The sequence below is a fragment of the Scyliorhinus canicula genome, chromosome 6, assembly GCF_902713615.1.
Source record: "Scyliorhinus canicula chromosome 6, sScyCan1.1, whole genome shotgun sequence".
NCBI lineage: Eukaryota > Metazoa > Chordata > Chondrichthyes > Carcharhiniformes > Scyliorhinidae > Scyliorhinus > Scyliorhinus canicula.
Window position 1 is genome coordinate 2140146 of NC_052151.1, and position 24551 is coordinate 2164696.

At 45.0% G+C, this 24551-nt stretch overlaps 1 protein-coding gene across 1 annotated transcript in view; it reads right to left on the minus strand.

Annotated features, from left to right (window-relative positions):
• The window catches only part of LOC119966912, a 55974-nt gene that overhangs the window by 26049 nt on the left and 5374 nt on the right, over positions 1-24551 (minus strand). The window contains exons 2-3 of the mRNA XM_038798870.1: positions 22502-22631; positions 479-653 (exon numbers count right to left, since the gene is read on the minus strand). Of these exons, the coding sequence (XP_038654798.1) occupies positions 479-653; positions 22502-22631 (305 nt within the window). The remainder of the gene's footprint in view (positions 1-478; positions 654-22501; positions 22632-24551) is intronic.

Consider the following 24551-nt stretch of genomic DNA (forward strand, 5'->3'; position numbering starts at 1 on the left):
GATGGGGAGCACCCACAACCCTGGACCCTGGAACATCACAGCAGTGGGGTGGGGCAGATTGGGCCCTTGAATCTTCCGTATTATGTGTTCTGGAGGGGGTCCTTCTGCTGGCCTGTTTCTGGGTGACCAATGTTCCTGGAAATCTATCTGCATTTTCAGGAGGTCCACCTTCTTTTGTCAACATGGCTCAGTGTTGTTGGCCATCTTTTCAATATGACACCCGGGCAGGAGGGCGGACTCCACACCATCCAGGCCTGACCCACTGCTGAAAACAGCGGAAAACACCCAGGGGAATAATTAATGATGGGTGGGAAGATTCAGAGTGTTTTCCGGCAAGAAGCCGCAGCAGGAACACTCCACATTCCCGCCCACACCACGGCACTCAAAACGGGAGAATCCCGCCCCAGGCTGAGTGATGTTGATACAAGAGCTGAGAGAAAGGAAACATCAATCACAATATATCAGTCACTAAACTCACCTGCTGTAGTACCAAACACGAGGCCCAGTTTGTAATGTAACTGTTGGATCTGTTGGTTCAGGTGGGTTGTTGACTTCGGGAACTATCCAGAGAAATACACTGAATCTTTGTTGTATTTTGCCATTTTCCAAATATCCAAAAACTCCCCAAGGTGCAGCGAGAGGGACAACAGTACCTGTAGACAGAGAGACAGAGAATTTAACTGGGTAATCAGCTTACGGGGAGTAAAAAGTTACAGGTGAGGGGGCAGGGTGACTTTGTTGAAATGTGGAAAATGTTGTGATATCACTTTAATGGAATATGCAAATGAACAAGTAGCCAGGATGTAGAGCAGCACTTGATGAACTAACTCCACCATCAACAACAACCAAACAAATCATCCTGAAGCCCTGACAATCGTGGCTGGAAACTTCAACCAGGCCAACCTCAGGAATGTTCCACCCAAACTCCATCAACATATCTCCTGCTTTGCCAGAGGTACAAACACCCTGGACCACTGCTACACGGGCATCAAAGGATTCTCCCGCTCCATTCCCCAACCACACTTTGGCAAATCCAACCACAAGTCAGTATTCCTACTTCCGACTTACAAACAGCAACACCAGCGTGATGTATCGGAACAGCTTCTTCCCCACAGCTACTGGACTCCTCAACGACTCCCCCCCGGACTGATCTGTTCCCTGTACGAACACTATTCACGATGCTCTATGCTGCTCTTGCTCATGTTTTTGCTTTGTTTGACCCCTTGCTCCGCACTGTAACCAGTCACTGTCGATGTTCCGTATGTCAATGTTCTCTGTTGATTATTATTTTGTCTGCTTTGTACGTACTGTGTACGTTCCCTCGGCCGCAGAAAAATACTTTTCACTGTACTTCGGTACATGTGACAATAAATCAAATCAATCAGCACGTGCCCAGCATGGTCCCATTGAGTGGCGGACTGGCCAGGGTGCCAGCTTGCCCGATGGCAAGTGGGCCCCTGATGAAGTGGGCCCCCTATATCAAATAAAATGCAATAAAGAAAGAAACACAGACAACTGTTTTAGTAATAAAAAGGAATAAGAAAAAAAAAGAGAACAGGACACAAATAAGCAGTGCATGAAAAGGAACGAAGCAGGGGAGGTAGTGGAAGGATGTGGAACAGGGGGGCCCAGGTCGGGAATAATTAAGGAAATTCCATGTTTTCAGCAAGAGTGTATGAATTTAAAGATAAAGTTACAAATCGTGATTTGAGATGGTCGGCAACTTCAAAGGATATCAAGCAGTAGTCTTGGTTCAGCCGGTACATCGGTCCGGGGCCCGGAGAGCCAAGAAGGGGCCCGTGAATCTCTGAAGGGCCCTTAAAAATTATAATTAATTAGATAAATAAATCTCCAACTTCTTTCCTGAGATTTGTATTCTAACTTAATAAAATATAATTGTTTTTAAAAAGAGCAATACCAAATAAAAATGCAATAAAGAAACAAACAAATAATCACTCTGTATGAAGGAACGAAGCAGTGTTAAACGGATGTGAAAAGGAGTGGGGGGGGGGAGGGGGGGGGCTGGTTCACCCAGGTCAGACATAGTTAGAAATCCACATTTTCAACAAGAGTGTGTGAATTTAAGATAAAGTTACAGTTCGTGATTTGAGATGGTCGGCAACTTGAAAGGATATCAAGCAGTACATAGGGTCGTGAGGTCACCGAAAAGGAGAAGCGGTACCTTTGACCATGAATCATGAGGTCAAAGATATTGAAGTGATAAGCCATGATCGGTAAATTCAAAGGGTTGTGACTTGTAACACTACACTGGTATCAAACTGGACATGTTAACTTTGGTCGTGGGACCATTCTTAATGTCTTACTATAGTCAGACCAAACTTCTACGTTTCAACAGTTGTCTCAGTTGCTTGCTGGTGTGAACACTGGACAGTGGATTGTCTCCTCTTCTGATGCTGCATCGGCCACAGTAATATTGACTAATGAACATAGGCTATTGAAGTGTAAGTAAGTTATTTTATATTTTTTATCAAGTAGGGGCTTATCTGGCGTTCCTTCAAGTTATTCTTGCAATCATCAATATTCATTTTTCCCAATGTGGGCTATTTTTAATTAAGTTTTTATTTCTGGAATATTACCCCTACCAGCATGGAAAAGAAAAAGCATAAATCTGGGTCACTAAAACGCAAAGAACAAAAAGAAGCAGAAAGGAAGGAATCAACCAAGCAATGCAGGCCTATTACAGAGTTTATAATACCACAAACACAATCCACATCAATATCCAGTTCTGCAACAAATAATCAAGAAGCAAGACACAATGCTCATGGTGATGATGCAATGACATGCGAGTTACAAGAACAGAGATGAGCTACTTTGAACGTAGAGACAAATACAAGTGCATCCATTACTAATTAACCCAGGCCCAATATTTCTTCTGGCTTCCTTGTTCCGGTATCTGTATTGCCTGTAGTTGCAACATCTGAACACATAGCTTCAACTAGTGACAGGGAATCAGATATTCCTTCAAGCATAAATGACTTGGTTTCTGAAGCACATCCTGTAAATGAACCTATGCAAGAAAATGAAAGATCAAATACTGGAATCTTCCAATATCCATCACGAGCAAAGCTAAAAAAGTTTTTTGCTGAACATCCACTTCAGCCACTTGATGATCTGCCATTTGATGCTCGTTTGTATGAGAGGAAAATTATGAACGACTCAGTCCCAAGAAAATGGCTAACATATAACAAAGAAAATAGATGCTTATAGTGACTACAGGCCAGAGCTTGACTTTACATGAATCGACAACAACACATGTCAGAAATGCTCAGCAATATATCAGTGTGGTTAATGATGGCACCTTAGATAAATTTTTTGCAGCATCACTAATTAAAAGGAAAGAAGAAGTATTGAAGCAGAGAAGTATTGTCATGTGGATTATAGACATCATAAAGATGTTAGGCAAGCAAGCACTTCCTTTTCGAGGTCACAGAAATGAATCGGCCTATGCTCTAGATAATGAGGTTCTGAATCAAGGCAATTTTTTAGCTACAGTGCGGTTGATGGCAAAATATGACCCCATTATGGCAGCTCAAGTTTGTGCAGTGCAAAACAAGTCTAAACAAAGAATCAAACGATTAGAGCAACAAGGTAAGGCTCAAAGTAAAGGCCGTGGTGGACTTGTTACATACCTGAGTAAAACAACTATAAACATGTTAATCAAAATTAAGAAGAATATGATACAAGAAAGAATTAGTCATGAAGTTTCTCAAGCAAAATATTATTCTATTCAGGTTGATTCAACACAAGATAATTCATCCATCGATCAGTTTAGCATTATTATTCGGTATGTGCTTAAAGGTATTATCTGTGAGCGAGTACTTTCAGTTGTGCCAAGTAATGATGGTACAGGACAGGGACTTTTTGATCTATTGATTGAAACAGTACAGCATCTTAAAATTGACCCCCAAAAATGTTTATCTGATAGCACAGATGGCGCTGCAAGCTACCATGGCCAGTATAATGGTTTACAAAGTCAAATTGCTGATGTGGCTGATCAACATGTTCAGATATGGTGCTGTGCCCATGTCTTGAATTTGGTGATAACTGAAACAACAAAATGTTGTGTGCCTGCAGTTTCTTTTTTCAATTTGCTCCAGAATATAGCAACTTTTGTGAAAGCATCGTACAAGAGAATGGCTGTATGGATAGAAGTTGTTGGAAAACATCTAGGACAAGAAAAAATGAAACGATTAAAGCTAATTGGTGAGACCAGATGGTCTTGAAAATCCAATGCAGCAACAACTATATTTGGACGTTTTGATGATGCCGCTGCCAATACTTTCGTAAATCTATTGACATGCTTATCAATGATACAAGATTCAGAAAAGTTTGATGCAAAAACAAAACATGAAGCAAATGTTTTACTTCAAAGTCTTCTAAAGTTTGAAACCATATTGACAACATTTACTTACTTGTATATATTTGAAACTACAACTCCGTTATCAAGTTATCTACAGACAAGTGGTTTAGATATGTTTACTGCATGGAGTTTGGTAGATTCAGCTACAACAAAGTTGAAGGAACAGACAAGAACATTTGATAACGTTCACAGCAAGGCTTTGGAATTTGTAAATAAATGTAATGACAGGATTTCACAGATGAATATGGATGAAAATCAAACATTGGAAATTGATGCGTTGGAAACAGCATTGCCAGTTAAGAGGCAGAGGAAGAAGAAAAGAATGGCAGATGAGCTTATTGATGATGAAAGAAATTCCTCAGATTCTCTAGCTGATTTTCGAGTAAATGTGTTTAACCTAATAATGGATCGCATTGTCCAGTCACTAGAATCACGCTTTGTACAACACAAACAGTTGTATAAAGATTTGTCCTGCTTGGACCCAGCAAAGTTTAAAACTATTGCAGAGAAGGGCCTTGAAGATGAAGCATTGGAAGGTATTATTAAGCTGTTTCCACAAATCAGCAAAGATCAAGTAATATTGGAATTGTTTTCTTTTGCTTCAAACTTTGATGTATTAAAGCTAATGCTTAATGATGGTGAGAATATGGATTCCAGTTGCAACAATTGTATAATTTGCAGCACTTGCCCATCGTGTCTACTAAAAATTCTGGCATCCAACAGACTTCATGACAAGGCATATGATAACCTTTATGAACTTCATAAAGTCATCTGCACACTAGCAGTTACTCAAGTCCAATGTGAGAGGACATTTTCAAAGCTAAAGATCATAAAGACAAGGTTAAGAAATTCGCTGTCTGAGGAGAATTTGGAATCATACATGTTGCTATCCATTGAAAAGGAATTGTTAGATGAATTGGATGCAGAAGCAATTATTGGCAGATTCGCACAATCATCTAGCGAACACAAACGATTGCTCTTAATATAGTGGACTGCATGCAATGCTCTATTGTGCTTTTTAACTATCTGTTAATGTGTAAATTGTGCAGTAAACTATTTAATAATATCAACCAATTACTTCAAAATTTTTTTTAAATTAAAAATTCAATTATACCATTCTGCATTTACATTTGGTATCTACTGCCAGTAATATGTACAGTACATGTACACTGTAATTACTAAGAAATACACATTTTTCCACAAAAATTTTAGTTGTACCTTTTTTCCATATGTATTTTTTGAAAATGTTATTTATTCGTTATGAAAATTAAATGATAGCATTGTAGTTGTGGGTGGGCCCCCTTTGTCTCCTGGCAACCAATAATTTTAGACCCAGTCCGCCACTGGCTCCCATTCGTAGTGTGAGTGCCGACACCATATTGAAATGTCAGTCCAGCTCACTCATCTCACTCTGTGCAGCCCCCTCCCTTCACCAGACTGTGCAGCACGTTAACACCCAGCTGGGAAAGCCCCACAGCCTCGAGGGACAGTCTGTTCCTCAATCCACCCCCCTCCCTGCCTCCCTCCCGAGACCCACACCCCCCTCCCTGCCCCCCCCCCCCCCGAGATCTACCCCCTCACACCCCCCTCCCTGCCTCCACAGCCCATCACCTGTCAGATGCTGATGCCCCACATGGATCTCCACCCACAGCCTCTGGTGTTTTAATGCTTGGCCGTCCAGTGAATTGTGTAGCTGCCTTTTGACCCCATTACATAGAACATAGAACATAGAACATAGAACGATACAGCGCAGTACAGGCCCTTCGGCCCACGATATTGCACTGACATGGGAAGTCAAAAACTAAAGGCCATCTAACCTACACTATGCCATTATCATCCATATGCTTATCCAATAAACTTTTAAATGCCCTCAATGTTGGCGAGTTCACTACTGTTGCAGGTAGGGCATTCCACGGCCTCACCACTCATTGCGTAAAAATCCTACCTCTGACCTCTGTCCTGTATCTATTACCCCTCAATTTAAGGCTATGTCCCCTCGTGCTAGCCACCTCCATCCGCGGGAGAAGGCTCTCACTGTCCACCTTATGTAATCCTCTGATCATTTTGTATGCCTCTATTAAGTCACCTCTTAACCTTCTTCTCTCTAACGAAAACAACTTCAAGTCAATCAGCCTTTCCTCATAAGATTTTCCCTCCATACCAGGCAACATCCTGGTAAATCTCCTCTGCACCCATTCCAAAGCTTCCACGTCCTTCCTATAATGAGGCGACCAGAACTGTACGCAATACTCCAAATACGGCCGTACCAGAGTTTTGTACAGCTGCAACATGACCTCATGGCTCCGGAACTCAATCCCTCTACCAATAAAGGCCATCCCACCATAGGCCTTCTTCACAACCCTATCAACCTGGGTGGCAACTTTCAGGGATCTATGTACATGGACACCGAGATCCCTCTGCTCATCCACACTACCAAGAATTTTACCATTAGCCAAATATTCCGCATTCCTGTTATTCTTTCCAAAGTGAATCACCTCACACTTCTCCACATTAAACTCCATTTGCCACCTCTCAGCCCAGCTCTGCAGCTTATCTATGTCCCTCTGTAACCTGCAACATCCTTCCGCACTGTCTACAACTCCACCGACTTTAGTGTCGTCTGCAAATTTACTCACCCAACCTTCTGCGCCCTCCTCTAGGTCATTTATAAAAATGACAAACAGCAACGGCCCCAGAACAGATCCTTGTGGTACGCCACTCGTAACTGAACTCCATTCTGAACATTTCCCATCAACCACCACCCTCTGTCTTCTTTCAACTAGCCAATTTCTGATCCACATCTCTAAATCACCCTCAATCCCCAGCCTCCGTATTTCCTGCAATAGCCGACCGTGGGAAACCTTATCAAACGCTTTACTAAAATCCATATACAGCACATCAACTGCTCTACCCTCGTCTACCTGTTCAGTCACCTTCTCAAAGAACTCGATAAGGTTTGTGAGGCATGACCTACCCTTCACAAAACCATGCTGACTATCCCTAATCATATTATTCCTATCTAGATGATTATAAATCGTATCTCTTATAATCCTCTCCAAGACTTTACCCACAACAGACGTGAGGCTCACCGGCCTATAGTTACTGGGGTTATCTCTACTCCCCTTCTTGAACAAAGGGAACACATTTGCTATCCTCCAGTCCTCTGGCACTATTCCTGTAGCCAATGATGACATAAAAATCAAAGCCAAAGGCTCAGCAATCTCTTCCCTGGCTTCCCAGAGAATCCTAGGATAAATCCCATCAGGCCCCGGGGACTTATCTATTTTCACCTTGTCCAGAATTGCCAACACTTCTTCCCTACGCACCTCAATGCCATCTATTCTAATAGCCTGGGTCTCAGCATTCTCCTCCACAACATTATCTCTTTCCTGAGTGAATACTGACGAAAAGTATTCATTTAGTATCTCGCTTATCTCCTCAGCCTCCACACACAACTTCCCACCACTGTTCTTGACTGGCCCTACTCTTACCCTAGTCATTCTTTTATTCCTGACATACCTATAGAAAGCTTTTGGGTTTTCCTTGATCCTACCTGCCAAAGACTTCTCATGTCCCCTCCTTGCTCGTCTTAGCTCTCTCTTTAGATCCTTCCTCGCTTCCTTGTAACAATCAAGCGCCCCAACTGAAACTTCACGCCTCGTCTTCACATAGGCCTCCTTCTTCCTCTTAACAAGAGACCCCACTTCTTTGGTAAACCACGGTTCCCTCGCTCGACCCCTTCCTCCCTGCCTGACTGGTACGTACTTATCAAGAACACGCAATAGCTGTTCCTTGAACAAGCTCCACATATCCAGTGTGCCCAACCCTTGCAGCCTACTTCTCCAACCTACACATCCTAAGTCATGTCTAATGGCATCATAATTGCCCTTCCCCCAGCTATAACTCTTGCCCTGCGGGGTATACTTATCCCTTTCCATCACTAACGTAAAGGTCACCGAATTGTGGTCACTGTCTCCAAAGTGCTCACCTACCTCCAGATCTAACACCTGGCCTGGTTCATTACCCAAAACCAAATCCAATGTGGCCTCGCCTCTTGTTGGCCTGTCAACATATTGTGTCAGGAAACCCTCCTGCACACATTGTACAAAGAACGACCCATCTAATGTACTCGAACTATATCTTTTCCAGTCATTATTTGGAAAGTTAAAGTCTCCCATAACAACTACCCTGTTACTTTCGCTCTTTTCCAGAATCATCTTCGCCATCCTTTCTTCTACATCCCTAGAACTATTAGGTGGCCTATAGAAAACTCCCAACAGGGTGACCTCTCCTTTCCTGTTTCTAGCCTCAGCCCATACTACCTCGGAAGAAGAGTCCCCATCTTGCATCCTTTCTACCACCGTAATACTGTCCTTGACTAGCAGCGCCACACTTCCCCCTCTTTTGCCCCCTTCTCTGAGCTTACTAAAACACCTAAACCCCTCAACCTGCAACAACCATTCCTGTCCCTGCTCTATCCATGTCTCTGAAATGGCCACAACATCGAAGTCCCAGGTACCAGCCCATCCTGCCAGTTCCCCTATCTTATTTCGTATACTCCTGGCATTGAAGTAGACACACTTCAAACCACCTACCTGAACACTGGCGCCCTCCTGCGAAGTCAAATCTGTGCTCCTGACCTCTATACTCTCAATCTCCCGTACCCCAAAACTACAATCCAGGTTCCCATGCCCCTGCTGAATTAGTTTAAACCCCCCCAAAGAGCACTAACAAATCTCCCCCCCAGGATATTGGTGCCCCTCAGGTTCAGATGTAGACCATCCTGTCTATAGAGGTCCCACCTTCCCCAGAAAGAGCCCCAGTTATCCAGAAATCTGAATCCCTCCCACCTGCACCATCCCTGTAGCCACGTGTTTAATTGCTCTCTCTCCCTATTCCTCGTCTCACTATCACATGGCACGGGCAACAACCCAGAGATAACAACTCTGTTTGTTCTCGCTCTGAGCTTCCATCCTAGCTCCCTAAAGGCCTGCCTGACATCCTTGTCCCCTTTCCTACCTATGTCGTTAGTGCCAATGTGGAGTACGACTTGGGGCTGCTCCCCCTCCCCCTTAAGGACCCGGAAAACACGATCCGAGACATCACGCACCCTTGCACCTGGGAGGCAACATACCAAACGTGAGTCTCTCTCGCTCCCACAAAATCTCCTATCTGTGCCCCTGACTATTGAGTCCCCAATTACTAATGTTCTACTCCTTTCCCCCCTTCCCTTCTCAGCAACAGGGACAGACTCCGTGCCAGAGGCCCGTACCCCATGGCTTACCCCTGGTAAGTCCCCCCCCCCCACATGTATCCAAAACGGTATACTTGTTACTCAGGGGGACGACCGCAGAGGGTCCCTGCACTGACTGCTTCTTCCCAGTCCCTCTTACAGTTACCCATCTATCTCCAGTCTTTGGTGTAACTACTTCCCTGAAGCTCCTATCTATGACCCCCTCTGCATCCCGAATGATCCGAAGTTCATCCAACTCCAGCTCCAGTTCCCTAATTCGGTCTTGTAGGAGCTGGAGCTGTCTGCACTTCCTGCAGGTAAAATCAGCAGGGACACTAACGGCGTCCCTCACCTCAAACATCCTGCAGGAGGAACATTGCACTGCCTTCACTGCCATCCCTCTAAGTTCCAACCAAGTTCTGGTTAACAAATATAAAATAAATAAAAAATAATAATACAATATAGCACTTACCTGCTCACATCAATGGGTCTTATTATTAGGTTAGAGGAGGAGGGCGGGTGGGAGACACTATACGTGTAGTGTCTCGGGTTTCCTCTCCACCAGAATTATTGGCTAGGGGGAAAATAAACTTTGCCAGAAGTCCGTGGGTCGTACTTCCGGTTCCCGCCTTATATTAAAAGAAAAACAGGATCGGTACCGGCTGCCTCTCCCTCTCGCGCTCGTTTGAAAGTCCCGGCTGCCTCTCCCTCTCGCGCCCGTTTGAAAGTCCCGGCTGCCTCTCCCTCTCGCGCCCGTTTGAAAGTCCCGGCTGGCTCTCCCTCTCGCGCCCGTTTGAAAGTCCCCATTGTTTGCGAACTTTTCACCATCCTTATCGAGCTGCAGCCTCCCTCCCATTGGTCTTCCCTCTGCCTTCCATTCTTCATTTTCTTCATCCACCTCCTTGCCCCTCTGCCTGGAATCGTGACCCCCCCTTACCCTACCACCCCCCCCCCCCCGCCCCACCCACCGCCTGCCCTATCCCCCTACACCCCTTTCACAATCCTGCTTCCACATTGCCATCTTGACATCTTCAAGCCATCAGAACAACCCCCCTGACCCCCACAACACACCTCACACTCCTCCCCTGGTCAAACTTTGTACCTTTGTTGTGGAGGCTGCTGAGTGTCACAGAGCTGCCCAGATAGACACTGGTCTGTGTCACTGCTGGAAGGGCAGACAGCACAGAGCTGCCCAGATAGACACTGGTGTGTGTCCCTGCTGGAAGGGCAGACAGCACAGAGCTGCCCAGATAGACACTGGTGTGTGTCACTGCTGGAAGGGCAGACAGCACAGAGCTGCCCAGATAGACACTGGTGTGTGTCACTGCTGGAAGGGCAGACAGCACAGAGCTGCCCAGATAGACACTGGTCTGTGTCACTGCTGGAAGGGCAGACAGCACAGAGCTGCCCAGATAGACACTGGTGTGTGTCACTGCTGGAAGGGCAGACAGCACAGAGCTGTCCAGATAGACACTGGTCTGTGTCACTGCTGGAAGGGCAGACAGCACAGAGCTGTCCAGATAGACACTGGTGTGTGTCACTGCTGGAAGGGCAGACAGCACAGAGCTGTCCAGATAGACACTGGTCTGTGTCACTGCTGGAAGGGGAGGAGGAGAGCCCTGTACTCGCCAAGCTGGCACAGTATTGAACAGGAAACGGTGACACAGGACTGTCCATGTGTCCAGCAGCATGGTGCTGTCCATGAAGTCTCGCTGGGCATGGAGATGGAAGGTAAGAACTGGTTTGCCCGGCAGAGTGGTGAGCAGCGAAATGAGAGGCAGTGGCGTAGTGGTATTGTTGCTGGGCCAGTAATCCAGAGACTTAGGGCACTGCTCTGGGGACACACATGGGCGGCACGGTAGCACAGTGGTTAGCACTGTTGCTTCACAGCACCAGGTACCCGGGTTCGATTCCCGGCTTGGGTCACTGTCTGTGTAGAGTGTCGTGGGTTGTCAATTTTAGAAATGTTTTGTCTTATCACATGGCTTCAGTGATGTCATTGTGTGGGCGGAGCTGGGCTGTGGCTCTGAGTTTTACTTTCATTTTCACTTTTAACTGCTGTATTCAGACAGAGAAGTATCTTGGAGTCTCTCTCTCTCTACCATCAATGAAAAAGCTGTTTCCAGGCAGCCTGGTAACTTGAAATTAAATAATTACTTTCTGGAATGAATTCAAACCCACTGTTTCGGGAAGCAAACAGGAGCATGAAATGAAAATCGCTTATTGTCACGAGTAGGCTTCAATGAAGTTACTGTGAAAAGCCCCTAGTCACCACATTCCAGCACCTGTTCGGGGAGGCAGGTACGGGAATTGAACCGTGCTGCTGGCCTGTCTTAGTCTGCTTTCAAAGCCAGCGATTTAGCCCAATGTGCTAAACCAGCCAGCCCTAGAGGATTTTCACAGTAACTTCATTGCAGTGTTAATGTTAGCCTATTTGTGACAATCATGAAGATTATAATAAAGAATGATTATTTGTCCACTTTCCAGCAATATGTAATCCAATCTGGTTACACTATCTTAGTAGGCTCCACAACTGAAGGGGTTGGTTTAGCACAGTGGGCTAAACAGCTAGCTTGTAATGCAGAACAATGCCAGCAAGTGGGATCAATTCCCGTACCAGCCTCCCCGAACAGGCATCGGAATATGGCAAGTCGCGACGTTTCACAGTAACTTCATTTGAGGCCTACTCGTGAAAATAAGCGATTATTATTATTATTACATGGTGGTGTTCCCAGAAATCTGCTGCTCAGTCACCCTCATCCACCATAAATCTTTAAACATTCACCCTCACCCACCATTAACCATTAAACATTCACCCTCATCCACCATTAACCATTAAACATTCACCCTCACCCACCATTAACCATTAAACATTCACCCTCAACCACCATTAACCATTAAACGTTCACCCTCAACCACCATAAACCATTAAACATTCACCATAAACCACCATAAACCATTAAACATTCACCATAAACCACCATTAACCATTAAACATTCACCCTCAACCACCATTAACCATTAAACATTCAGCCTCAACCACCATTAACCATTAAACATTCAGCCTCAACCACCATTAACCATTAAACATTCACCCTCAACCACCATTAACCATTAAACATTCACCCTCAACCACCATTAACCATTAAACATTCACCCTGTACCACCATTAACCATTAAACATTCACCCTCAACCACCATTAACCATTAAACATTCACCCTCAACCACCATTAACCATTAAACATTCACCCTCAACCACCATTAACCATTAAACATTCACCCTGTACCACCATTAACCATTAAACATTCACCCTCAACCACCATTAACCATTAAACATTCACCCTCAACCACCATTAACCATTAAACATTCACCCTCAACCACCATTAACCATTAAACATTCACCCTCAACCACCATAAACCATTAAACATTCACCCTCAACCACCATTAACCATTAAACATTCACCCTCAACCACCATAAACCATTAAACATTCACCCTCAACCACCATTAACCATTAAACATTCACCCTCAACCACCATTAACCATTAAACAATCAGCCTCAACCACAATTAACCATTAAATAACTGGGGGTCTTTCAAAAAGGTGTTAACTGGGGTTCAGGGTGAGCACATTCCTCTTAGAGTGAAGGGTAAGGCTGGGAGAAGGAGGGAACCCTGGATGACTCGGGATATTAAAGCCATGGTCAAAAGGAAGAAGGAGGCATATAACCGGCTGAGGCAGCTGGGATCAAGTGGATCCCTTGAAGAGTACAGGGCTTGTCGGAGTAGAGTTAAGAGAGAAATCAGGAGGGCAAAAAGGGGACATGAGATTGTCTTGGCAGAGAAGGCAAATGAAAATCCAAAGAGCTTTTTCAGATACATAAAGGGTAAAAGGGTGAGTAGGGAGAGGGTAGGGTCTCTTCAGGATAAATAGGGTTATCTATGTGCAGATCCACAAGGGATTGGAGAGGTCCTAAATGAATATTTCTCGTCCGTATTTACTGTTTATCATGGGGGATTTAAATCGAAGTGGTGTCCCGCAGGGTTCAGTGTTGGGGCCACAGCTGTTCTCTTTATATATTAACGATCTAGATGACGGGACTGGGGGCATTCTGGCCAAGTTTGCCGATGATACAAAGATAGGTGGAGGGGCAGGTAGTATTGAGGAGGTGGGGAGGCTGCAGAAAGATTTAGACAGTTTAGGAGAATGGTCCAAGAAGTGGCTGATGAAATTCAACGTGGGCAAGTGCGAGGTCTTGCACTTTGGAAAAAAGAATAGAGGCATGGACTATTTTCTAAACGGTGACAAAATTCATAATGCTAAAGTGCAAAGGGACTTGGGAGTCCTAGTCCAGGATTCTCTAAAGGTAAACTTGCAGGTTGAGTCCGTAATTAAGAAAGCAAATGTAATGTTGTCATTTATCTCAAGAGGCTTGGAATATAAAAGCAGGGATGTACTTCTGAGGCTTTATAAAGCACTAGTTAGGCCCCATTTAGAATACTGTGAGCAATTTTGGGCCCCATACCTCAGGAAGGACATACTGGCACTGGAGCGGGTCCAGCGGAGATTCACACGGATGATCCCAGGAATGGTAGGCCTAACATACGATGAACGTCTGAGGATCGTGGGATTATATTCATTGGAGTTTAGGAGGTTGAGGGGAGATCTAATAGAAACGTACAAGATAATGAATGGCTTGGATAGGATGGACGTAGGGAAGTTGTTTCCATTAGCAGGGGAGACTAGGACGCGGGGGCACAGCCTTAGAATAAAAGGGAGTCACTTTAGAACAGAGATGAGGAGAAATTTCTTCAGCCAGAGAGTGGTAGGTCTGTGGAATTCATTGCCACAGAGGGCGGTGGAGGCCGGGACATTGAGTGTCTTTAAGACAGAAATTGATAAATTCTTGATTTCTCGAGGAATTAAGGGCTATGGGGAGAGAGCGGGTAAATGGAGTTGAAATCAACCATGATTGAATGGTGGAGTGGACTCGATGGGCCGAATGGCCTTACTTCCACTCCTATGTCTTATGGTCTTATGATTGGTTTAACCAGGTCGGTCAAGGCTACATTGAGGAGGAGTTTATTGAATGTATCCGCGATAGGTTCCCAGAACAGTATGTAATGGAACCTACGAGGGAACAAGCGGTCCTAGATCTTGTCCTGTGTAATGAGACAGGATTGATTCATGATCTCATAGTTAGGGATCCTCTCGGAAGGAGCGATCACAATATGGTGGAATTTATAATACAGATGGAGGGTGAGAAAGTAAAATCAAATACCAGTGCCATGTGTTTAAACAAAGGAGATTACAATGGGATGAGAGAAGAACTAGCTAAGGTAGACTGGGAGCAAAGACTTTATGGTGGAACAGTTGAGGAACAGTGGAGAACCTTCCATGTGATTTTTCACAGTGCTCAGCAAAGGTTTATACCAACAAAAAGGAAGGACGGTAGAAAGAGGGAAAATCGACCGTGGATATCTAAGGAAATAAGGGAGAGTATCAAATTGAAGGAAAAAGCATATAAAGTGGCAAAGATTGGTGGGAGACTAGAGGACTGGGAAATCTTTAGGGGGCAACAGAAAGCTACTAAAAAAGCTATAAAGAAGAGTAAGATAGAGTATGAGAGTAAACTTGCTCAGAATATAAAAACAGACAGTAAAAGTTTTTACAAATATATAAAACAAAAAAGAGTGGCTAAGGTAAATATTGGTCCTTTAGAGGATGAGAAGGGAGTTTTAATAATGGGAGATGAGGAAATGGCTGAGGAACTGAACAGGTTTTTTGGGTCGGTCTTCACAGTGGAAGACACAAATAACATGCCAGCGACTGATAGAAATGAGGCTATGACAGGTGAGGCCCTTGAGAGGATTGTTATCACAAAGGAGGTAGTTATGGGCAAGCTAATGGGGCTAAAGATAGACAAGTCTCCTGGCCCTGATGGAATGCATCCCAGAGTGCTAAAAGAAATGGCTAGGGGAATTGCAGATGCACTAATGATGATTTACCAAAATTCACTAGACTCTGAGGTGGTCCCGGTGGATTGGAAATTAGCAAACGTGACACCACTGTTTAAAAAAGGAGGTAGGCAGAGAGCAGGAAATTATAGGCCAGTGAGTTTAACTTCGGTAATAGGGAAGATGCTGGAATCGATCATCAAGGAAGAAATAGCGAGGCATCTGGATAGAAATTGTCCCATTGGGCAGACGCAGCATGGGTTCATAAAGGGCAGGTCATGCCTAAATAATTTAGTGGAATTTTTTGAGGACATTACCAGTGCAGTAGATAACGGGGAGCCAATGGATGTGGTATATCTGGATTTCCAGAAAGCCTTTGACAAGTTTCCACACAAAAGGTTGCTGCATTAGATAAAGATGCATGGCATTAAGGGTAAAGTAGTAGCATGGATAGAGGATTGGTTAATTAATAGAAAGCAAAGAGTGGGGATTGATGGGTGTTTCTCTGGTTGGCAATCAGTAGCTAGTGGTGTCCCTCAGGGATCCGTGTTGGGCCCACAATTGTTCACAATTTACATAGATGATTTGGAGTTGGGGACCAAGGGCAATGTGTCCAAAATTGCAGATGACACTAAGATGAGTGGTAAAGCGAAAAGTGCAGAGGATACTGGAAGTCTGCAGAGGGATTTGGATAGGTTAAGTGAATGAGCTCGGGTCTGGCAGATGGAATACAATGTTGACAAATGTGAGGTTATCCATTTTGGTAGGAATAACAGCAAACGGGATTATTATTTAAACGATAAAATATTAAAGCATGCTGCTGTGCAGAGAGACCTGGGTGTGCTAGTGCATGAGTAACAGAAGGTTGGTTTACAGGTGCAACAGGTGATTAAGAAGGCAAATAGAATTTTGTCCTTCATTGCTGGAGGGATGGAGTTTAAGACTAGGGAGGTTATGTTGCAATTGTATAAGGTGTTAGTGAGGCCACACCTGGAGTATTGTGTTCAGTTTTGGTCTCCTTACTTGAGAAAGGACATACTGGCACTGGAGGGTGTGCAGAGGAGATTCACTATGTTAATCCCAGAGCTGAAGGGGTTGGATAATGAGGAGAGGTTGAGTAGACTGGGACTGTACTCGTTGGAATTTAGAAGGATGAGGGGGGATCTTATAGAAACATTTAAAATTATGAAGGGAATAGATAGGATAGATGCGGGCAGGTTGTTTCCACTGGCGGGTGAAAGCAGAACTAGGGGACATTGCCTCAAAATAAGGGGAAGTAAATTTAGGACTGAGTTTAGGAGGAACTTCTTCACCCAAAGGGTTGTGAATCTATGGAATTCCTTGCCCAGTGAAGCAGTTGAGGCTCCTTCATTACATGTTTTTAAGGTAAAGATAGATAGTTTTTTGAAGAATAAAGGGATTACGGGTTATGGTGTTCGGGCCGGAAAGTGGAGCTGAGTCCACAAAAGATCAGCCATGATCTCATTGAATGGCGGAGCAGGCTCGAGGGGCCAGATAGCCTACTCCTGCTCCTAGTTCTTATGTTCTTATGTTCTTATGTTTAGAAAATCCGGAATGTTCGGTAAATTGGAGAAATAAAAAGTGATGCCTTGAGGAGTGTACATATTACGGAGAAGGAGGTGCTGGAGGTATTAACGCCCATCAAGATAGATAAATCCCAGGGACCTGACGAAATGTATCCCAGGGCATTGTGGGAGGCTAGGGAGGAAATTATCGGCCCCCTAGCTGAGATATTTAGATCATCAACAGCCACAGGAGAGGTGCCTGAAGATTGGAGGGTAGCAAATGTTGTGCCCTTGTTTGAGAAGAGCTGTAGGGATAAGCCTGGGAACTACAGACCGGTTAGCCTGACTTCTGTCGTGGGTAAATTGTTAGAAGATATTCTGAGGGGCAGGATCTACAGGCATATAGACAGGCAAGGGCTAATTAGGGAAAGTCAGCCTGGCTTTGTGAGGGGAAAATCATGTCTCACCAATTTGTATTTTTTGAAGGGGTAACCAAGAAGGTAGATGAGGGCAGCGCAGTCGACGTTGTCCAAATGGACTTTAGCAAGGCCTTTGACAAGTTACCGCATGGTAGGTTGCTGCAAAAGGTTAAATCTCACGGAATCCAGGGTGAGGTAGCCAATTGGATGCAGAATTGGCTTGGCGACCGAAGCCAAAGGGTGGTTGTGGAGGGTTGTTTCTCAAACTGGAGGCCTGTGACCAGCGGTGTGCCTCAGGGATCGGTGCTGGGTCCACTGTGATTTGTTATATATATTAATGATTTGGATGAGAATGTAGGAGACATGGTTAGTAAGTTTGCAGATGACACCAAGATTGGTGCCATAGTGGACAGTGAAGAAGGTTCTATAAGATTGCAACAGGATCTTGACCAATTGGGCCAGTGGGCCAATGAATGGCAGATGGAGTTTAATTTGGATAAATGTGAGGTGATGTATTTGGTGGATCGAATCGGGGCAGGACCTACTCAGTGAATGGTAGGGAGTTGGGAAGAGTTACAGAACAAAGAGATCTAGGGGAACAGGTTCATAGCTCCTTGAAGGCAGAGTCACAGGTGGACAGGGTGGTGAAGAAGGCATTCAGCAGGCTAGGTTTTATTGGCCAGAATATTGAATACAGGAGTTGGGACATCTTGTTGAAGTCGTACAAGACATTGGTAAGGCCACACATGGAATACTGTGTTCAGTTCTGGGCACCCTATTATAGGAAGGATATTGATAAACTAGAAAGAGTACAGAAGAGATTTACGAGGCTGCTACCAGGACTTGATGGTCTGAGTTATAAGGAGAGGCTGGATAGGCTGTGACTATTTTCCCTGGAGCGTAGGAGGCTTAGGGGTGATCTTATAGAGGTTTATAAAATAATGAGGGGCATGGATAAGTTGATAGTCACCATCTTTTCCCGAAGGTAGAGGAGTCTGGAACTAGAGGGCACAGGTTTACGGTGAGAGGGGAGAGATACAAAAGAGACCAGAGGGGGCATTTCTTCACACAGAGGGTGGTCTGGAACGGGCTGCCACAGGCAGTGGTAGAGGCGGGTACAATATTGTCCTTTAAAAAGCAGTTAGACAGTTACGTGGGCAGGGTGGGTATGGATGGATATGGACTAGATGCGGGCAAGTGGGACCAGCTTAGTGATAGAAACTGGGCAGCATGGACAAGCTGGGCCGAAGGGCCTGTTACCATGCTGTAAACATCTATGGCTCTTAGTGCTTCGGGGATCCTGGGATATGAGAACAAAGAACAAAGAAAATTACAGCACAGGAACAGGCCCTTCGGCCCTCCCAGCCTGCGCCGATCCAGATCCTTTATCTAAACCTGTCTCCTATTTTCCAAGGTCTACTTCCCTCTGTTCCCGCCCGTTCATATACCTGTCTAGATGCTTCTTAAATGATGCTATCGTGCCCACCTCTACCACCTTCGCTGGTAAAGCGTTCCATGCACCCACCACCCTCTGCGTAAAAAACTTTCCACGCACATCTCCCTTAAACTTTCACCCTCTCACCTTGAAATCGTGACCCCTTGTAACTGACACCCCCACTCTTGGGAAAAGCTTGTTGCTATCCACCCTGTCCATACCTCTCATAATTTTGTATGTCTGTATGCTGTATGCCTTCTTGACCACTCTATCAACCTGCGTTGCCACCTTCAGGGTACAATGGACCTGAACTCCCAGATCTCTCTGTACATCAATTTTCCCAAGACCCTTCCATTGACCATATAGTCCGCTCTTGAATTTGATCTTCCAAAATGCATCACCTCGCATTTGCCTGGATTGAACTCCATCTGCTATATCTCTGCCCAACTCTCCAATCTATCTATATTTTGTTGTATTCTCTGACAGTCCTCCTCGCTATCTGCAACTCCACCAATCTTAGTATCATCTGCAAACTTGCTCATCAGACCACCTATACCTTCCTCCAGGTCATTTATGTAGATCACAAACAACAGTGGTCCGAGCACGGATACCTGTGTAACACCACTAGTCACCCTTCTCCATTTTGAGACACTCCCTTCCACCACTACTCTCTGTCTCCTGTTGCCCAGCCAGTTCTTTATCCATCTAGCTAGTACACCCTGAACCCCATACGACTTCACTTTTTCCATCAACCTGCCATGGGAAACCTTATCAAACGCCTTTCTAAAGTCCATGTATACGACATCTACAGCCCTTCCCTCACCAATTAACTTTGTCACTTTCTCAAAGAATTCTATTAGGTTTGTAAGACATGACCTTCCCTGCACAAATCCATGCTGCCTATCACTGATAAGTCTATTTTCTTCCAGATGTGAATAGATCCTATCCCTCAGTATCTTCTCCAACAGTTTGCCTACCACTGACGTCAAGCTCACAGGTCTATAATTCCCTGGATTATCCCTGCTACCCTTCTTAAACAGAGGGACAACATTAGCAATTCTCCAGTCCTCCGGGACCTCACCCGTGCTCAAGGATGCTGCAAAGATATCTGTTAAGGCCCCAGCTATTTCGACCCTCGCTTCCCTCAGTAACCTGGGATAGATCCCATCCGGTCCTGGGAACTTGTCCACCTTAATGTCTTTTAGAATACCCAAAACTTCCCCCTTCCGTATGACAACTTGACCGAGAGTATTTAAACATCCATCCCTAGCCTCAACATCCGTCTTGTCCCTCTCCTTTGTGAATACCGATGCAAAGTACTCATTAAGAATCTCACCCATTTCCTCTGAGTCCACGCATAAATTCCCTCTTTTGTCTTTAAGTGGGCCAATCCTTTCTCCAGTTACCCTCTTGCTCCTCACATACGAATAAAATGCTTTGGGATTTTCCTTAACCCTGTTAGCCAAAGATATTTCATGACTCCTTTTAGCCCTCTTTATTGGGCGTTTGAGATTTGTCCTACTTTCCCAATATTCCTCCAAAGCTTCATCAGTTTTGAGTTGCCTCGATCCTATGTATGCTTCCTTTTTCATCTTAGCTAGTCTCACAATTTCACCCGTCATCCATGGTTCCCTAATCTTGCCATTTCTATCTTTCATTTTCACAGGAACATGTCTGTCCTGCACTCTAATCAACCTTTCCTTAAAAGACTTCCACATTTCAAATGTGGATTTACCCTTAAACAGCTGCTCCCAATCCACATTCCCGAGCTCCTGCCGAATGTTGTTATACTCTGCCTTTCCCCAATTTAGCACTCTTCCTTTCGGACCCCTCTTGTCCTTGTCCGTGAGTATTCTAAAACTTACGGAATTGTGATCGCTATTCCCAAAGTAATCACCGACTGAAACGTCAACCACCTGGCCGGGATCATTCCCCAATACCAGGTCCAGTATGGCCCCTTCCCGAGTTGGACTATTTACATACTGCTCTAAAAAAACTCTCCTGGATGCTCCTTACAAACTCTGCTCCATCTACGCCTCCAACACTACACGAATCCCATTCAATGGGGCAGCAGGGTAGCATGGTGGTTAGCATAAATGCTTCACAGCTCCAGGGTCCCAGGTTCGATTCCCGGCTGGGTCACTGTCTGTGTGGAGTCTGCACGTCCTCCCCCTGTGTGCGTGGGTTTCCTCCGGGTGCTCCGGTTTCCTCCCACAGCCCAAAGATGTGCGGGTTAGGTGGATTGGCCATGCTAAATTGCCCGTAGTGTCCTAATAAAAGTAAGGTTAAGGGGGGGTTGTTGGGTTACGGGTATAGGGTGGATACGTGGGTTTGAGTCGGGTGATCATGGCTCGGCACAACATTGAGGGCCGAAGGGCCTGTTCTGTGCTGTACTGTTCTATGTTCTATGTTCTAATGTTGGGGAAGTTAAAATCTCCCATCACTACCACCCAATTGCTCCTACATTTTTCTATAATCTGTCTGCATATTTGTACCTCTACTTCATGCTCGCTTTTGGGAGGCCTGTAGTGAAGTCCCAACAATGTTACTGCACCCTTCCTATTTCTCAGCTCCACCCATATTGCCTCAGTGCTCAAATCCTCCATCGTGCCCTCCTTAATGACAGTTGTGATATCATGTCTGACGAGTAATGCAACTCCTCCACCCCTTCTACCTCCCTCTCTATCCCTCCTGAAGCATCTATACCCTGGGATATTCAGTTGCCAGTCCTGCCCTTCCCTCAACCAAGTCTCAGTAATACCAATAACATCATATTCCCAGGTACTGATCCAAGCCCTAAGTTCATCTGCCTTACCTGCTACACTTCTTGCATTAAAACAAATGCACCCCAGACCACCTTTGCGTTCATCATCTCTTCCCTGTCTACTCTTCCCCTTAGTCACATTGAGTTTATTATCCAGTACCTTACTTGCTTTAGTTGTTGCTTCTTTACTGACCTGTAACTTCCTAAACTTCCCACCCCCCTGCCACATTAGTTTAAAACCTCCCCAACAGTGTTAGCAAAAGCACCCCCTAGGACATTGGTTCCAGTCCTGCCCAGGTGTAGACCATCCAGTTTGTAATGGTCCCACCACCCCCAGAACCGGTTCCAATGTCCCAAAAATCTGAACCCCTCCCTCCTGCACCATCTCTCAAACCACGTATTCATTCTGACTATTCTTGAATTTCTACTCTGACTGTCCCATGTCACTGGTAGCAATCCTGAGATACTACCTTTCAGGTCCTACGTTTAACTTGGGATCAGGGTATTGAACTTGATGATCAGTCATGATTATAATGAATGGCGGAGCAGGTTCGATGGGCTGAATGGCCTCCTCCTGCTTCTATTTTCTCTGTCTATTTCTATGTATGTAAGTAGCCCAAATATCGCCTCAAGCCACTAGTCCCATGTGACCGAGGATCGCTCTGGGATTGACAATTCTTTGGTCAGTGTGTCAGTCTGTACAGAAAGTTTCAATCCTGACAGGTTAAAGAGTGAACGGTTGTTTTATAATCTGTTGTTACTTTGAAGGAACATCTGACATACCTGCAACATTCCCACAGCGTGCATAACTGAATAGTTTCTCCAGACCGATCGCCAGCGCTCTTTCAATATCCTCTGCATCAACTTCAGTTTGAACCCATTGCCGAGATTCTAATTCCGCCTCATCATAATTCTAAAACAAGAAAATAAAATCAAAGAACAAAGAACAAAGAAAATGACAGCACAGGAACTGGCCCTTCGGCCCTCCAAGCCTGCGCCGATCCAGATCCTCTATCGATAACTGTCACCTATTTTCTAAGGATCTGTACCCTCTGTTCCCTGCCCAATCATGTATCTGTCTAGATACATCTTAACTGACTCTATCATGTCTGCCTCTAACACCTCCAGGCACCCACCACCCTCTGCGTAATGAACTTTCCACGCATATCTCCCTTAAACCTTTCCCCTCTCACTTTGAACTAGTGAACCCGAGTAATTGAATCCCCCACTCTGGGAAAAAGCTTCTTGCTATCCACCTTGTCCATACCTCTCATGATTTTGTAGACCTCAATGAGGTCCCCCCTCAACCTCCGTCTTTCTAATGAAAACAATCTAATCTCCTCAACCTCTCTTCATAGCTAGCTCCCTCCATCCCGGGAAACATCCTGGTGAACCTCCTCTGCACCTTCTCCAAAGCATCCACATCCTTTTGGTAATGTGGCGACCAGAACTGTACGCAGTATTCCAAATGTGGCAGAACCAAAGTCTTATACAACTGCAACATGACCTGCCAACTCTTGTACTCAATACCCCTTCCGATGAAGGCAAGCATGCCGTAAGCCTTCTTGACCACTCAATCGACCTGCACAGCCACCTTCAAGGTACAATGGACCTGATCATCCAGATCTCTCTGAACATCAATTTTCCCCAGGGCTTTTTCATTTACCGTATAGTTCGCTCTTGAATTGGATCTTCCAAAATGCATCACCTCGCATTTGCCCGGATTGAACTCCATCTGCCATTTCTCCGCCCAACTTTCCAATCTATCTATATTTTGCTGTTTTCTCTGACAGTCCCCTTCACTATCTGCTTCTCCACCAATCTTAGTGTCATCTGCAAACTTGCTCATCAGACCACCTATACCTTCGTCCAGATTATTTATGTAGATCACAAACAACAGTGGTCCCAGCACGGATCCCTGTGGAACACCACTAGTCACCTTTCTCCATTTTTAGATACTCCATCCACCACTACTCTCTGTCTCCTGTTGCCCAGCCAGTTCTTTATCCATCTAGCTAGTACACACTGAACCCCATGAGACTTCACTTTCTCAATCAGCCTACCATGGGGAACCTTATCAAATGCCTTACTGAAGTCAATGTATATGACATCTACAGCCCTTCCCTCATCAATCAACTTTGTCACTTCCTCAAAGAATTCTATTAAGTTGGTAAGACATGACCTTCCCTGCACAAAACCATGTTGCCCATCACTGACAAGCCCATTTTCTTCCAAATGGGAATAGATCCTATCCCTCAGTATCTTCTCCAGCAGCTTCCCTCCCACTGACGTCAGGCTCACCATCAATCACCATTTGACACAACTGAACTTGCACCAAAACACAACTGTGTTAGAACATAGAATATAGAACCGTACAGCACGGTACAGGGCCTTTGGCCCACGATGTTGTGCCAACCATTTATCCTAATCTAAGATTAACCTAACCTGCACCCTTTCAATTTACTGATGTCCATGTGCCTGTCTAAGAGTCGCTTAAATGTCCCTAATCACTCTGACTCCACCACCTCTGCTGGCAGTGCATTCCACGCACCCACCACTCTCTGTGTAAAGAACCTCCCTCTGACATCTCCCCTATACCTTCCTCCAATCACCTTAAAATTCTGTCCCCTTGTGACAGCCATTTCCACCCTGGGGAGAAGTCTCTGGCTATCTACTCTATCCATGTCCCTCATCACCTTGTACACCTCTATCAAGTCACCTCTCTTCCTTCTTCGCTCCGTGAGAAAAGCCCTAGCTCCCTCAACCTTTCTTCATAAGACATGCCCTCCAGTCCAGGCAGCATCCTGGTAAATCTCCTCTGTACACTCTCCAA